Raw genomic sequence first — 18,136 nt, forward strand, 5'->3', positions numbered from 1 at the left:
ATGGTACAGGATCATTTCTTCCCCATGTGTCATGGGCCGGTCAGTGTCCCATCCTACCATACATGACTTGTGTGGGCATTATGCACAATTTACTATGTGAATTCAACAAGCTCCACACTGGGTCATGCACTGCTTTAAGGGGACATCCAGCAATCACATGCTCAGGAGTCAAGCAATGTCCATTGCTCTATTCTAGTTGTAGACTTGAAAGCATTTACAGTGTCCATGAGAGACAGGGGCTCCCAGTTGTGACTTACATGACATAGGAGAGAGGTCAGCTAAAGCTCAGGGGAAAACAATTAAATGCATTACTACCAAGTTTCTCATTTTCTTCTTTTTCCAGATTATATTCTCTCCCTGTTTCCCAGTTGACCTGGGGTAAGTCCAACTACCCATATTCCACATCAGGGTTTATTCACTGATCCACACTACCAACATTTGCTCAGCGGCTTCTGTGTGCCTGGTCATGCTCAAGACACTGGGGACTCAGTCATAAAAAAGTCAGCTTTGTCCACTGCTCCAAGAGCTTGGCAAGTGACTTGACAAGGAAGCACGTCCTGGGTGTATGCACTTGTGCAACGTGGACACTGAGTTCCTAAAGTAGAGAGGAAGTGTGTCTTGCCAGCTGAAATTCTTCAGAGCTTTTCCATATTCAGCCAGTCCCAGTTTATTAAACACCCTACATCCACCACACAATCCACCAGCTTCGTAAGTACAAAAAATGAATGAGGCACAGCCTAGAGGACTTTCCCTGTGATCTTTCAGGTGGGTGAAGAACCATGGTATTTGTATCATGTCTATTTCTACAGGGTCTTGGAGGCTTTTCACAAAGACACCCACACCAAGGGCTTCTTTCTGGGCCAACTCGGATATACAGCAATAGTTACAGAACATGCTTTGCTTGAGCGGAAACTATCCACGGAGACCTTTAAATATGCTACTGATAGGAAAACTGAGACCTGGAGAGGTGAAGTCACTCGCCCAAAGTCGTAGGTAAAAGGCAGCTCAGGAAGATCATGTCTAAAGCGGGGTGACTAGGTTGGGCTCTACGGCTAGCTGGCACATGCAGGGAGGGGACCTGCCAGGCCTGTACACAGCCCTCTTCAGCAGAATCCCTTTAATCAAATAATTAGAAAGCAACAGGCCGCAGAGCGGCGTCGCTGGATAAGGAAGCACAGCAGCACCCTGAGAGGCCTTGAATAGGCCTGCCGTCCTGACCTGGGGAAAGTGCTCATAACTTCCATGACTTTAGAGGTCCCCGTCATCCCCCATACTCTACTGTGCAAAGGTGATTCCATTACTTTGGAAATCTAAACAAAAAAGATTTTTTTGGAAAAAGCAGACTGCACAGAGGGAACAGGCGACCATCATGACACCACTGTCAGGCCCCTGCACCACTCTCTGACGGCCAGGGTCCTGTTCCTGTAATCATGGAGTCCAGGAGCTTCCACCACAGCTGGCTCTGGGTCTGGCCGGCTAGGCTAACCATGATGTCACCCTGGTTAGCTCCAAATTGTGGGCTTCTATCCTTCTGGCTGGTTCCCCACCTGCCTTCCCTGAGCCACAGGACTTGTGGCCTACTCAGGGCTGCTCTCGCACTGACATCTTGGATTCCTTCTTACCTAGCCAGATTTTCCAACTTCAACACCCCTCAGAAAAGAGCCCCTCAGATCCTACCTAGGCCACAGTACCTGACCCCCAAATAAACTTCTTATGCATCACTTAGGGGGTTTGTTCAAGTTACCCACAATTCATAAGACATCCCCTGCCCTACACTCATGCACACACATACACACAACTCACTCACACTTACCTATCCTCCCAATTGCTCATGTATAGTGGAGGAGAGCTCTCACTGGATTCTATTATGAACTTTTCCATTAATTCAACATCTACCCAAATCTAAGAGCTCTTCAAATTCATTAACAAACTTCAGTATCACATATACAAATGCTTATTCATGTCGTAAAAACTGAGAAGAACCAGACTGTCAAGGTAGCCAAGCAAAAAATAAAAAAATAAAAAAACCCAAAAGCAGCTTATAGAAGGTCAGAACTCCTCCTTCTGCTGCTGATTTAACAACAAATGCCTCGCAATGAATTGCTTGATGAGGACAGGGCTCTGCACTACAGCGAGAATTTTTCTTTTATTTGGCAAGCAATGAAATCATTAAGGTAATATATCACCATCCCCGCTAACAGAATCTTCCCGTGTCATCTCCTGCACTGTACATGCAAGCAGAAGACACACATCTATTGTCTCCTACTTCTGGAAGTTGTGAATGTAGGGAAATTGTCATCATTAAATTGAATATAATGATCCTCTACCCCCTCCTTCTCTCACTCTGTAGCTCGGCTCTGCCTGACACGTACCTTGTAAATGTCAACACACAGTATGTCCTGAAGACCAATGGGCAGAAAGTTCTGATTACTAGCAAAAAAATCCATCACGTGGTACCCAGCACTCACCTCTGCAATGAAAGGAAATGATAATTGCTTTGCCGTGCAAGGTGGAAAATCTCGACCTCAAAGTGTCTCTAGTGGTATTAACATGTAATGAAGGTGGGTGCAGACAAAGGCCACCGCTGAGCACAATGGGGACACCATCAGACAGCCTCACCTCCTGGCACACTGCTGGAGGACATGGGCAGCTCTAATTATCAGCCAGCCCTTCATTGCTAATATCTTAACTCAGGGTCTGTTTGGCTCAACCCTAGAGGTGAATCAGGAACCCAAGGCCAAGATGAACCCCCAAAATCTCCCAGTCAGGGCTTATAGAGGGCTCAGTCCAGAAAGCCAATGCCTATAGAGAAAGAGGTAGGAATATGGCTCCTGAACTCTGCCCAGAGAGTGCCGGCCTGGTTTGCTACAAAGAACAATGGGTAGCTTTGATGTCATCAGCATTTAGCTAGAGAGGTCAAAATGAGAGCTCTGAAGCACCCAGCATGCTGAGCCAGCAAGGGGAAGGAGGAGGTGTGCTGACCTGAGGATGTGCACCAGGCCTCACCATCCATGGGTTGTCAGGGGCTGTCATTGGGGCACAAGGACTGTTTGGCCTTGAGCATTAGTTACGTTATGTAAATTACGCTTAATGAAAGTGCGGCCTTGGTCCATAAAAACTTAACAATGCATTTGTCTTCATTTGAGCATTCCCCGGCAGCCACCACCTCCCTTTACAGACCATAATAACTGGGCTTTCACCGAATGTCCCTGTCCTCCACAGCCACCATCAGGAGGGCCCCAGAAGGGGAAGAGGAATTGGCTTACATTTAATAAGACAAATGTGTCATTGTGGAGTTGGCATCAGGTGGCCCCGGCACACCACAGGACAGGGGAGCAGGTGCAGTCAGGCCTCTCCCTCCTCCCTAGCTCTCTGTGTTAGCCGCATTCAGATAGATGGAAAAGATCAAACTAGTTTTGGACTCCTAAGAGCTGGATGTCACCTCTGACTCATCATCAAGCATATATTAAGTGCCTCCAGTGTACCCAGTACATAGCAAAGACACCTCCTCCCACCACCTTTCTCCATGTAAGTCACAAACAAGAAACACTTTCTCTTTCTAAGACACCCCATCTTGAGATACCCATAGCAAACTTTAGGTGCCCTATTGTTGTTCTTCTCAGTTCTGTGACAAGGTATGAGGAAGAAATCTCAAAAGCAGAAAAATCAGTTTGAAATCCTTGGCTGAAAGTTTCATTACAGGTCCCCAGAGGGAAGAAGAAAGGACATGTGGTTACCTTACTACAGCAAGAGGAAGCTTAGGTTTGGCTTGCCTTGAATGCAGTCTTGACAATCATTTACAATCTTATAAAATGAAACTCCACCTCAGTGACTTGGAAGGCTCAGGCAGGAGGATGGCAAGTTCAAGGTCAAACTTAGCAATTTAGCACGATCCTCAGCAATTTAGTGAGATCCCATCTCAAAATTAAATATAAAAAGGACTAGGGATGTAACTTAGCAGTAAAGTGCCCTGGGTCCAATTCTAGTACCCAAAGAAAAAGAAAACTCCTTGCCCCAGCCTGTGGCTTGTAGCGACTGAGCCTACCCAGCACCCAGGCTCAGCTCTGTCCCTGTCTTCTCTCAGCAGCCATGCCTACCTCTTCTTGGTTCCTCATGTTCACCGAGCTCCAGCCAGTCAAGAGTCTGAGCCCTTCTTGATCCTCTGTCTGCAGTGCTCTGCCCTCTCAGCATCCTCCAGCTATCAGCCAGGACACGACTTACCAGGGAAACCTTTCCAAAGGTCCCTAAGTCAAATGAAGCCCAACCATAGCACCTTGTCCTTCTTCTCAGCCCTATCCCTGCTGCAATTTGACATCCATTTATGCCAGTGATTGTGTGTGTGGCCATTCAATGACTCTCACCTTCAGGAGACAGTGAGCTCCTTGCAGGCAGAAGCCATGTGACTCTTCCTTACCACTGAGCACACAGTAGGTGTTGAAGCCATTACTGAATACATGCAGACATACATACTTGCATACCTATTGCTCATTTTTCCCCAATGACTATGGAGGGAAAATACCAAGAAAAGAAATATGCTTGTGTTCTTGGACAGAAAAAAGAATTAAGAGACCCAAATAGTAACTGAATGATAGAAAGAGATACCAAGAGAAGCCAAATGGATTCTAGTTGAGAGCATCTTCAAGAAGTGATCATTAATTCCAAACTGGACAGCAGACAGATGGGTTGGTTGACCTTTCATGAACCTGCCATTTCCATGTTTTCTGTCCTAGTGGACTACTCAGACATGGTGGTCACACCTACCTCATCACATGGTTCAGAGCATTTCTGCTCCAAGTACCAGCAGCCTTCATCTTCATTGTGCCTCTTAGATCCCAGGAAGAACCTGGATCCTTTTATTCTCCAGACAGCAAAATAGAATAACTACAACAAAGCACCAGGCCTGGCAAATGTTGTTTTCCCAAAAGTCAAGGGCCAAAATGAATTGGTTGCCCAGGCTACAATCTAGCAGGAAAAAGGGAAAATCCTCAGGAAGAGGGTATACGTTCAGCCCCCTGTATCTGCAAGCTCTGCATCTATGGATAGAAAATATTTGCCACAAATTGAAAACATTGAGAAAAATCTGTATGTGTACTAAACATGTACAGATTTTTCTTCTCATTATTCCTAAAAAACACAATATAACAACTATTTGCATAGAATTTACATTGTATTAGGTATTATAAGTAATCCAGACATAATTTAAAGTATATGAGAATGTGTATAGGTTATATGCAAATACTATGTCACTTTATATAAGGAACTTGAGCATTCATGGATTTTCGTATCCACAGGGGGTCCTGGAACAAGTTCCCTCCTCCTAGATACCTCAGGTGTTTCAATGAATTAGTTGGCCAGAACTTCCTGGAAAAAGATTATCCCAATTTGTTCATTTCACAAAGGAATTGTGTGAATCCTATTTGACCCCTGTTTTTCCAATCTAGGGTCTGAATTTAGCTAGCTCTGAAAATGTTTTAGGGCCTACCCAGAAATTTGTAAAATGTCAGTGTGAAAATTTTAATTGAGTTATTAGCAATATCTCTTCTTTGAATGACCTTTTAGTACTCCTCAGAACATATCGCCTCCTTTTACTACCTTCTGGCTGACAGTTTCTAATATATTCCTTCTTCTTAGATGATATCATCTGTCCTTGGGTGGAATTAACTAAAGCACTCTACATTCAGAAACTGACATTAATCCATAGCCCCAGATTTGTAACAGCTGCTGGTGTAAACACTGTTTCCATACATTGGGTTTTAACAATGACTGGTGGAAATGTATACCATTCATTGGACACTGATGACATGCAAACAAAGGGATCCAAGTGACAAACAGCAATGATTTAGAAAGAAAAAAAAAAACACTTTAAAATTAGCTTAAATATCACACCTACTGAATAAATGCAAGAGAATATTGCTAGCCTCATGTGAATTTTATGGTCCTCTTTTAAAAATCACATGTGTAGAAGAAGCTAATCATAACAGGAAATTATCAGGATAAATTGGAAATGAGTTGTTCTGTTCAAGTAACTTTTTGATGTTTGATAAAGAAAAAACAGAAAATACACTCCCACAGTCTTAGCAACCCAGGCATTTTGCATCATTCTAAGAAATGGGAAAAGTAAACCAACATGACGTGTGGATACGTAAAGGTACATTCAGAGCTGAGAATCACCAAACAAGGAAAAGACAAATAAAACCCCTTCCCCAGATTTCCCACCCCAATAGCGTTTCATACAACCTCCAGGCCCCCAAACCCCTTATACTGGTGTAAAAATGACCAGTGATGGCACCGCTTTCCCTTGGCCCACTTCCAGTCTCCTCCCCAGGACTTTTACATTCTGATGGAAACAGGCATGAACACCTCACTGCAGCAGCAAGCAGTGACATCTGTAGGGACCTCACTGGAATTTTCCATCAGCACCATCGCGTTATTTAGAATCTGACCACTGCAAACACCAGACTGTTGATGCAGGTCCTGAGGCTCGAGGTGGCTGATCATTAAAGCGTGCATGCCTTCAATGTGTGGTGGCAATCTGGTGGCAGAAGAGGAGGTATCCAAGGGGAAAGCTATGCAAATAGGTCTGATGGAAGCAAAATTCTGCAGTGTTCAAGTGGGTGTCCAAAAACTCAGTGCCTTTTCCTGGTGCCTCACCCTTCTGATCCTTACACTCTAGACTTCACCGACCCTTATGAGACAATGCCCACCCTCTCATCCTATTGCCACCACTTCATGTCACTCAAGTCATACAACCGCCACTTACTATTGCTTTATGGTAATGTGAGTGCTGGTTGAGAAGCCCATACACTGTGGGAAGGGGATTGGGGGCTCACCTGAGCAGGAAGGTTATGCCTGTTAGTAGACACCTGGGGAACAGGTGTACCTCCAGATGAGAAGCAGTCACTGAGAGCACAGATCTAGGTAAATGTTAGAGAAATACCTCCCTTGGCCTGGACTTGGAATGTGCCAAGTATCTAGAAAGGAGTGCATCTGGTGCTGTAAATTAATAAAAAGCATCTGATATGGAAGTAGGAGGCTCCCAAGCAAGGACCAGGGAAACTGGGACAGACATTGCTGACAGTGCCCAGAGCACTGCGAGGAAGCTGACCAAGTTGAAGGAGAGTCCCAGGATCCATCAGTCAGACTGACTGAACTCCCCAACTCCACATACCTGCATGAGCTGTGAGAAAGGTTCCAGTCTGTCTTATTTGTGTAAAGGACAGAGAAGGCAGCTTATCCCTGGGGATATGGCAACATTCATAAGGAAATTGAGAGCAACTGGATCATCAGTCCCACCCCTCTGAGAGATTCCCCCTAACCATGGAAGATTGGGTTTTGCTTTTACTAAGAAAGGTCCTTAAGTTACCTCGACGTACTTACCACATACCCCATCCTATTATCCTCTAAGCTAGTTTTCTATTAAACAAATCTAAATCCCATTGGTAGGCCAAATTATGTATACCCTGCAAGTAACACATCTCATTCACTCTTCCATCCACCCAACTTCCTGACCAGTTAATATGAGTCCAGCACTGCACTAGGTTTGGGAGCTATGTGTACGAACAGTTGTGATCCGGGCCCTCTAGGGCCTCACATGCAAACCAAGAAACAATCTGGAGACAGAACCTAAACTACAATGGTGACTCCATCAGTGGGATTTTGGGGGGTTCTGTCAGCCCTGGTGAAGGGACTATTTCAGTTCAGGGATATTCTTTGGAGGATGCTTAAATTAGAGCAAGAATACAGACACCTCCTTTGCCCATGCACAAGGCCATCCCTCACTGTGGAAAGAGATTCAGGAAAGTTGTAACAAGGAAGTCCTCAGTGAGGAAAGGGAACCTGATCCCAGCAGGGAATGAGTTCCACCAGCCTGGCATCCCTAACAGAAGTCTGAGTATCTGTAAAGAATGGGACCTGGAGCTTCAGACAGACATGTGTTCTGGCTGCAACCCCCCAACCCAAGGCAGATGACTTATCCCAGCTTCTCTGGTTTCCTCCTCTGTAACAGACAAAAACCCCCATCTTTCTACAGTGATGTACAGCAGTGGTTCTGAAGTGTGGTCCATGGACCAGAAGTATCCACACTGTCTGGAAACTCGTTAGAAATGTACATCTTTGAGCTTTCCCCCAGACCTTCCAAATGAGAAACACTAAAGATGGGGCCCAGCTGATCCTGATGGGTTTCAAGTCTCAGGACCTCTGATGTACTGGTTCAAGGGATTGATGTTTATTAAGTACTTCACAAAGTGCCAGGCATGTCGAAAGCCCTGAGCATGGTGGCTGGGATCAGCTCTGGTTGTATCATGAGGTCTTTGGGAAAGACCTGTAAAAAAGGACATGGGGTGGTAGGGAAGGGTTCATTCTTTCAGAGGTCAAAACCAAAAGGGAAGTTCGAGTGCTGTCGTGGCCTGTGTGAGAACCCCTGGGGACTGACTAAGCGCACATTCCCAAGGCCACTCTGAAGGCTCATGAACGTAAAGTTTGGGGAATGAGACCTGGGAATTTGCAAGATCCTCTCTAGTCTACTGGGAAAAGGCCTTCTGTGGGTTCTTTGTGTGTATGTTACTTGGTTTTTTGTGTTTTAGTTGTTTTTTGGTTTTTCTTCTTATACCTGCATCTACTTCAACATAGCTGTGACAAGGGCCTCTCTTCCAAACTCCCTTCCATCACTCTCTCTCCCTCTTATTTCTCTGGATTTCTCCACTGGCTTTCTCACATCTCTCCCTTTTGGCCCATTGGTTCAAATCACTGCCCTGCAGTATTACTTCAAAAATACCAAACTAAACATTTCACTTCCCACTTAAAAATGCACAAACAAGCCCGGCATGGCGGGGCACACCTTTAATCCCAGCAGCTCGGGAGGCTGAGGCAGGAGGGTCACTAGTATGAGGCCAGCCTCAGCAATTTAGTGATACCCTAAGCAACTTAGTGAAACCCTGTCTCAAAATAAAATATGAAAAGGTCTGAAGATGTGGCTCAGTGTTTAAGCACCCCGGGTCGAATCCCTGGTGGAAAAAAACAAAATTCAGCTTTCACCAGTTCTGCGGTGAAGAATTCCATTTCCTTAGCTGATCACCACAAGATCTTAATCCCACCTACCTTAGCTGCATCCACCTCTGTTCCAGCACCATATGTCATCACAAGTGTCAAGTGCTACTGACAGGAAAGATATGACCTCTGATCTTTCTCCATGAGGAGGAAGTCTCTTGTCTTTTCCCAAATGCCTCTAACACTCATTCTACCACTAGGTGTTTTCCGTCTTCTTCACTGAACCAGTAGCACCAAAAGGGACAAATTTGTTTATAAATAGTCCATACCAAGGAAAATCTCACCCAAATCAGCATAAAGCAGCTTGGCAATACTGCAGCAGCTCTTATCCCTGGCCTCCCCTTAGCCAACCAGCTGGGGTGACCACTATTCTTCCAGCCCTCTCTGAAACACTGACCACAGGAAGGTAACTACTGGCAGGGACCCTGCTACCATCACCCCATGTGCTGTGTTCAGGATGGTAAAGCCACAGCTGCTTCCTAGAGGTTGTAGATCAGACACTGAAATCTCTCTCATGCTCATGTTCCCTGCCTATCTGCATGTGTGCACACAGGTGTGGGACACAGACAGATTCATGCTCGTGGTACTGTACTGATTGAAAGATGGACACCAAAATGCAAGTTGTGTATCTTTCCATTCATCCCAATGAGTGGAGTGCAAATCCTCACCTTTTGTTACTTATCCTTTGTCATTAATACATACTATTATAGATTTTATAACCCTCAGCTTACTAGGTGTCTTTGCTCTTCTGACAACACAATCAAGAATTTTGCCAATATTTTATAGCATGGGACTGTAGGAACACCACTAAATTATAGTGTGAAAATCCCTGGGTCTCTCTGAAACTTAATTTGGCCTTTTGGCAGCAATGTGTCCTTAGATAAGTCACGGTAATTCTAGGCTCCTTATTTGGAAAGTAGGCTCACCACTCTATGTTGGAGCAAAATCACAGAATTGCAACAAAAATCACCAGATACAACAAAGAGGGATGTGCTTCATACATATAACTCATGAGCTCTGCAGCCACTCTGTTCCATTTTACACTCTCATCCCATGCAGGTACACACACATACAGGTATGTGGCCCTTTTCCACCTTTTCTGAGAATGTTTGTAATGGTCCTGTTGATGTTGTGATGATACTTTTGCTTTTTAGAATCTTGGCCCACAACATCACATCTGTCCTTCTGAAACCTCCTCTCTAAAATGTTAGATGCCATTATCTCCTCTAACTCATCTTGGCTGTAAGTTTGAACCCACTTCTCTCATCGCACTTTTACTTAATTTTTTCCTTATTGATCAGAATTCAGTTCAAGACACGTGACTCCTTCCTTGTAGCATTTCTCAATCTGCCACCTCCCAGTTCCAAAGAGGCTTGCTGAGGTGGGATGGATATAGTGAGAATCTGGATGAGGTGGAAAGGGATGGGCCGAGGTCAAGTGTGGGCCTCTGGAACCCATTCTAAGTTCTACCAACTGAAAGACAGAGAAACAAAAGAAGATTATTTTGTCCTGAGAATTAATCCATCACTTGGCCATTTGACCACTTCCTGGAACCTTTCTCCCCATGCCCATATCAGATCTGATGCTGTACATGGACAGGGAAGTCATGATTAGTCACAATTCTGCCATCTCTCCATGCTACTACTTCCTGCTGATGACATTAGCTGGAAGACTGCCAGTGCTTACAGAGAAAAACTAACCAAAATGATCGCAAAGCCATTTGGAAATACATGAGCATGATCAACACACTAAATAATAATTACTCGCATTTCTATTCCCTGCCAATCTTCATATGCAGGATATAAATGTATCCTGCTCCAAATGAATTGCCTGGTTTTAAATACCTGAGAGTCATAGTCCTAAGATTCTGACAACGTAACCCACATATCTTATACCTTGGATTTATAACAAAGGCACTGCCATGAATTGAAACCCCAAAGAACAAAGCCAGTTGAAATTTTTAAACATTTATTCTAAACTTTTCATTATGGGTTATATTCTTCTCAAATATTTCATCAAGCCTTTTTCCTCTCTCTGGTTTAAATCTCAATCACTAAAAGGAATGATTCGAAGGCAATAATGTAGAAACAAAAGAGGAGATTAAATACAAATTAAGCTTTCATTTGTACTGTTTTTCCAGACTGAATTAAAGTGATTGAACTAACTTTGGTGTAAAGTAAATTTTACAGCTGTTAGAAATGATAGAATGTAAATTGGATTATACTATTTAAATATTTTACAAATAATTGAAATGGCATTCTTATAAGTTATGTTCCAATATTCATGTTCAAACATAGTAGATCATGCTGACTGGCTCTAGATATATATATATCTTTCCTTCTGCTTGATATTTCTTCCATTACCAAAATGAAACTCAAGGAAATTCACACAAAGATAGGTCAGGGGCCACCAGTTAAGTTGATGTGAATGCAAAGCCATGATGATATAATTTAACCTATTCAAATGAATTCATTCCAACAGATATTTATTGATCGCAGGGCACCGAGCAAGGTACTGGATACAACGAGGGAGTAAGCAGCCTTGCCCTGAAGGTTCGTACTGTCTCCAAGAAGGAAAGAAGAGGAACCAAATAAAATTATGCTACATAAAACAATAATGCAAATGCTTGGCAGACAGGTAGCGTGGAGAGGTGGTGATTTAAAGTGGGGTGGCAGGGGCGGGGTGCTTTATGAAAATGACAGTATTTAGGCTTGGGCCTTTAAGGGTGGATAGTATTTCTGTAGGTACACAGGAAAACACTGTATGAAGCATGTTTAAGAAGCCAGAAAAATAAGTAAGTAGGATCAATTCATGGGAATGAGAAACCATGTGACATGTGGAAAACAGAGAATAGAACAAATCAGAAAGAGCCTGAGTGCCTAGTGAAGTAATGAGCTATTCCTCAGTCTTTCAACCAACATTACTGATTATTCAAGTACCAATTGAGATCCGTGCGGGAATGTAAAGAAAATAAAGCAAGATCACATCCTTGGAAGAATTTATAATTTCAGCAGTTAAAACTTAAAAAGACAAGCAAAAAGTTCCATTCAATGGTGGAGAAGGTTGTATTGTGAATTTCGTGGCAGGAAGTCACCGCTGAGCAATGAAGAGAAGAACGTCCAGGAGGATGGACTTGTGAAGATGAACACATTCATTCATTCACTAAGATAAACATTTACATTCAGTTTCCTCCAATGTTGGACACTGAGACAAGTAACCAAGATGTATAAGACCGAGTCTCTGCCCCGAAGGAACACCATTTGACCAGAATAAATGATAGAGGTGAGTGTGGAAAGATAATATTGGGACGCTTGGCTGGTGTCAACCTGGAGGCCTAGGAGTTCAGAACACAATCAGTCCCATATTGGGGAAGCTCATGAAGCCATGGATGATGTCTGGTCTGAGTTGGAATCCCCTGAAAGCAGGGACTGAGATGAGTATGGGTACAGGAACTTTAGTTAGGACATGGCCCAAGAGAGCAGGAGAGAAGGAGAGGAGAAGATACATCTAATATCGGGGGGCCAGAGTCACTGCTTTTGACAAAGGGACATGAATCCTTCTCCTGTGCACCCATGAAGTATGTAGAAGGCCTCCAAGGACTGTAGGTTTGAAGGATAAGAGGCTGGGCAGTTAACTTAGCCAACAGTGAATCCCCCAAGGTCAAGGGGTGCCCTCCTGGAGGCACAGGCTCTAGTACTTGCAGGTTATGCACAGCTTATTCACAGACTCCTTTGGTTCTTAGTAAAGCCCTGTGCAGGAAGTGGAAAGATACATGGAGAACCTGAAGTGAGCCACCATCACTGGGAGTCTGAGCTCACATGGAACCATACACTGTAGCTGTGACCGTAACCAGAGGTGTACCAAGAGAACATGTCTGCTGGGTCAGGCAGCACTCTGCATGCAGGATAGGGTAGAAGGGTAAGAGCTGGGAAAGGCAGTCTGAGACAGAAAAAGAGTGGAGAGCTGAATGAATGTGGTGGGACTGGGGGAAAGGGCAAGTGGAAAATATCCTCAAAGATTAAGCCACTCTTAGGCTGGAGCTAAGGCGCCAATCATAGGTGACTGAGACAAGATGGTATCATGGACAGAAGCTAAGTGAACAAGAGATGATATAGCCTAGGATAAAGATGAGAATACAGGACTCAGGCTCTGGAGAGAACAAACTGGAAATTATCAGCACAGGAACAATAGCAGAATTCATAATTCTGCTAAGAGAACTATATTAGGATTGGGAGAAGATTACTAAAGGTTAGAAACTGCAGAAACATCTACATTTGGTGCATAGAAAGAGGAGGTCAATGATGTGACAGAAGAGGAGAGATCACAGTGTCCAAAAAGAAAGAACAGAGAGTTTGGGAGTGAGGAGATGGGCAATGGAGTGAAGTGCTGCAGAGAGGGTGGAAAAAAGAAGGCCTAGAAGCACCCATTAGATGTGGTGACTGACAAGTCACAGGACAGCCTCAGAGGACATGCTCCAGTAGAGAGACCAGCCAGCTCCAGGATCAGGTTAACCAAAGTCTAAGGAATGAGGAAGATGGAGACATTTGTTTTCAATGGGGGTTCCTTATCTCAACCACAGAATGTGATTTCTGTGACCACTGCTCAATTTTCCAAAGGATAGCACATAACCAGTACCTTTCTAAATGCACAGAAGTCAATTTATTACCCAAAGTCAATGCCTTAGGACAGGGGTTAGCAAATCTTTCTATAAAGCACCATATGGTCCCTGTGATGAGTACTCAACTCTACCACTGTAGCACCAAAGCAGCCACAGACAATGCCAACACAAACAGGCGTGGCCATGTCCAACAATGCTGTATTTGTGGACATCGAATTTGAATTGTCTCTATTTTCATGTGCCGAGAATTATTCTTTTTAAAGCTTTTAATAAAAATCTAAACACCATTCTTAGTCCAAGAGCCTTCCCCTGCCCACACACATACAAATGGTAGCCAGAGAGTTTGCCAAGGGAGAGTTTGCTCCTGTCCCTGGGCACTAGAGCTGAGGGATTACTCACAGCCCCAGGTGAAAAATGTTGATAGGTGCTTCAATTAAATGAAGTAGCAAGAGAGGAGAGAACAGCAATGTGAGGAAGAACAAGCATCAAGAATTTGTTTTCCAAGTAGGGAAAGCAAACACATTACAACAGGTAAACAGGAAATGATCTTTGGAGAAAGAGTATTAAAGAAACATGAGCATGTGCAGGAAAAGTGGAAGACTGAAGTCCTAGAGGACAGAGGAGGCAGGCTGGAGGACAAAGACTGTAGAGGAGAGGTGGGTGGCTGCCTCGGAGACAGAAAGTGAGACAGGGAAGATAGGCTGGAACCAGATTATGGAGGACCTAAAATGCCAGCCCAAAGAGTTCACACTTCATTAGGTAGGCAATGAGGAGCTACGGAAGATGTTTAGGCTGAAGAGCACAGTCCGGGAATCGGTAATGCACCGGGTCTGCTCACTGAAGACTGAACAAATAAGCAAACACTCTGTGTATACAAATTTACATAATGTAGGTATGACCAGAATAGAAGCTGAAAATATGTGATAACAGACTGTCTTTCTCCAAAACTTGCTCCACAAATACATTCTGGGAAGGAAAGATAAGATAAAGTTGACATACTTGAAGACAGCTGGTTCAACATATCCATACATGAACGTGCTCTTACCCTCCAGGATTTGAATATTGGTGGAGCAGGAGATCACAACCTGGACCTATAGCAGATTGGGGCCAGGAGTGGGGAATAGCATATGGTAACTAAACTAACTTCATTATTAGCTACTTGCATGAAGGTAGAACAGGTAACTGACTTCTCTGGACCTCAGTTTCCTCAGGGTTAAGTGGAGTTTAGGATGTCCCATTGAACCTAAAAAACTGTTGTAAGGATCAAAAGAGCTAATGGATGTGAAAATAGCCCCAAAGCCTAATAGGTACATAGATGGAAGGTTGTAGGTGAAAAAACATTCTATGATGTCATTTGCCAGAATCATCTCTCTCGACCTTCCCCTTACTTCATGTCTGCCTCTTCCTCCCATTGGACAGCAGTAAATAATTTCATCAGGACACACCCCTGGTCAAAAGACATACTCACAGACTGACCTGCAACCTCCATCTTTTACCTTTATACTTTTTTTTTAATAGAAATGACACCTCTTTGGGAAAACAGGGTATCCTTCCAGGGAGGTGGGGTCAAGTCATTCACATAGGAGTGCTTGATGCATCAAGCACCCTGAAGACCTCCTGAGTCAGGTGGCACCTTGGGTGGGCACTGAAGGTTGGCTAGGCTCTGATGGAGGAAGGCAGGACTTCCTATGCAGTAGGGCCACACAAACTGCACAATCACACCAAACATATGGACACACTAGGAAAACACAGCCAACAACAGAGTCTAAGAAAAACAAACAAAAAAAACCAATAATTTTTTCTTACTTTCATGATTCAAATTCTGATTCTGATTTTGTAGCTGAAATACAAAAAATGAATATTAATCACAATCAGACTTAACAAGAAGAGCCTCTGTCAGTGAAGCAGAAAATATAACCCCCAGCCTTGCATTCATAGAATGATTTATTGTTTACTTAGAACTTTCACGTCTAGTGACTCTTTGGTCTATAAATTAGCCATATAATATATGCAAGGCAAATACAATTACACTCATTTCATAAAAAGAATAAGGCAACAGGGGCTCAGGGAAGTTAAGTGATCAACCTATGGTTACACAGCGACAACATGTAGCTCAGGGTTGGTGTAAGAGCCTAGGTGTCTGCCTCAGAACCCAGCATTATTTTCACACTTATTCACTTCATCTCCTGGTTGAATATGGCCGTGAACTTTATCTTGGGGTTGGCAGCATCTTCCTACCAAAGAGGTCAGCCAATACCATCTCCCACTAACAAAAGGAAAACAATAAAAAATAGCAAAAATTACAAGCCAGAGTTCAAACTATAGCCTATGGGACAAATTCAGCCCCTTTTTATTTTTGTACAGCCTGAAAGTTAGGAATGCTTTTTATATTTTTAAATGGTTGAACAAATTCAAAAGAAGAGTAATCTACTACGGATATTCATATTTTGTTGTCCATACCTGATCGGGTGCATTCAGGAGGGCCGGGGTCTCTAAACAGAGCTGAGCAGATTCTGGGCCCAGAAAGCCAGAATATTTGCCATCCGGCCCTTTGCTGAGAATGTGTGCTGACCACTGACATAAGTCACAGTTCTACACATTATAGGAAGACAAAATAGGTATCTAGAAAGGGGAAGTACAGGAGAAAACAGAACCCAAAGTCCTGACTCCCCAGATTTTACGTCTTGCTTGCAAAAAAATGGGTTTTGAGGAATAAATTTTCAAAAGGCTGAGACCTCCCCCCACTGGGTGCTGATGGGGTTCATTTGACAGTTTCATGACCCAGACTGCTTCCACAGTCCCTTTAATTTCCCTCCATCCCCACCCTTCCCCACCAACCTACCCGGGGTGAACCTCATTGCTTCTAGAAATGAAGATGCTCTGATGTCAGCTGTAAAATCTGTATCTCACTTCCTCAGACATGTGGATATTTATTGACAGGGTGTGGGATAGAGAAGGAAAGGAGAGAGACTGCCTGTCCAGAAGGCAGTAACCTTGGTGCAGATGCAATGTCACCAGCCCCAAACCATCATTCTCACAGATGTACAGCATATTATTTAAAAGGAAACAAATATCAGCCACTGAATGTCATGGCAAGGACACATCTCCTGCCTCTTAACTAAACTTATCAGAGCTGCAGTTTAATATGGTTCCTTTTTCATCCTCCCCTCAAATTCATCTTCCAGGGCAGCTCTTGACACCACCAGCAAACAGTCAAGACGAAGATTTACTGACGTTAGCTTCAAACAGATCTAGATTTATTGACATGTGGGGCTGGCTTTCTCGGGAGCTGCAATACACAGGATTAATTTTAACTGCTCCTTAACGCTCAGCACTGCTTTGCAAGTACCCAAATGTCTGGCCACTGCATGGTTCCCTGGGCGAGGTCAATTTTCAGCAGGAGCAAGAGCCCCAGTGGTGGCTTGGGCATCCCCTTATCGGGCTACTAGGTTAATTGACACACCAGCCTTTGAAGTAAGAACAAAACCTAAGTAAACTTGCAGCTGGAAATCCTTCTCTTTGCCTGTCCTCAAAGCTGCCCCTGCCTGTCTCTAAAATCAGCAAAACCAGCAGTGATCCTAGTGGCTACAAAAGCTTTGTGTCTTGTTTTCAGTCTCCCCACATGCCTACTGACACTGCCATGTCTAAAGGCAGAGAAAGGCAGCATTGAGCCAGTTCCCTTATAAGGACCATGTGCTGCCCACAGTCTTGGGCCACAAAACTGAGCTTTGCTCATTTCCAGAAAGTACACTGATGAGCCCATTTGTGTTCTATGAATCTAGGCTGCATGGAGCAGAGGCAGCTACATATAAGCACAGATGCCCACTGGTTGCAGGAGAGCAAAGTCTCCGCCTCTGTCTTTTCCTGGCCTCTCACTGTCCATACTACCAGTCACCACAGGATGACACAGGAGGCAGGCAGCCTGGGCACGCAAAGACACCATGTGCAAGGACATAAAAACTGAATAGGAGAAGAGAAGAAATAAAATCTATCAATCGTTTCCTAACACTAGACTAAAGAACAAATTTGCAGAGCTCCGTTAAAAGATTAACTGCTAAATGAAAAAGAGCTACGAGATGTAAATTTAAAAGTCCAAAAACACCCAAGAGGCATAACTATAATTATTGCTGAGGGAAGCTCTTTAAGACTAAAAATACATTTCCATTAACAATCAAAATTAGTTTTCATTGCTTTTTTTCTTGAGCTTTCAGTGAATAACCTTTGATGGTAGTACATGATCATGATTCATTAGAAAAAGTGAATTTGTATTTCAGAAGTAGGTATTGAAAAAAAAATTAACCAAGAAATTATTCCGCCATATAAGTCAAATAGCAGGAGAAAAGAACATTTTTAGAATGAGTAATGACTTCCCTATAAAACCAACCCAGACAGCAGGTATACCCACTTGAATATCCTTGGTTAACAGAGCTAACAAACATTTTTTTTTCCCAAATCTTCAAAGACTGAAAGGAA

General features: G+C 43.6%; 1 protein-coding gene across 1 annotated transcript in view; it reads right to left on the reverse strand.

The window, feature by feature from the left end:
- Lrmda (leucine rich melanocyte differentiation associated) overlaps nt 1-16,385 on the reverse strand; it is a 621,294-nt gene extending 604,909 nt beyond the window's left edge. Inside the window, exon 1 of the mRNA XM_048801877.1 lies at nt 16,124-16,385. Within this exon, the coding sequence (XP_048657834.1) occupies nt 16,124-16,137 (14 nt within the window). The 5' untranslated portion in view covers nt 16,138-16,385. The remainder of the gene's footprint in view (nt 1-16,123) is intronic.
- Nucleotides 16,386-18,136: the final 1,751 nt, after the last annotated feature.

Source organism: Marmota marmota, unplaced genomic scaffold (assembly GCF_001458135.2).
Source record: "Marmota marmota marmota unplaced genomic scaffold, marMar, whole genome shotgun sequence".
Classification (NCBI taxonomy): Eukaryota; Metazoa; Chordata; class Mammalia; order Rodentia; family Sciuridae; genus Marmota; species Marmota marmota.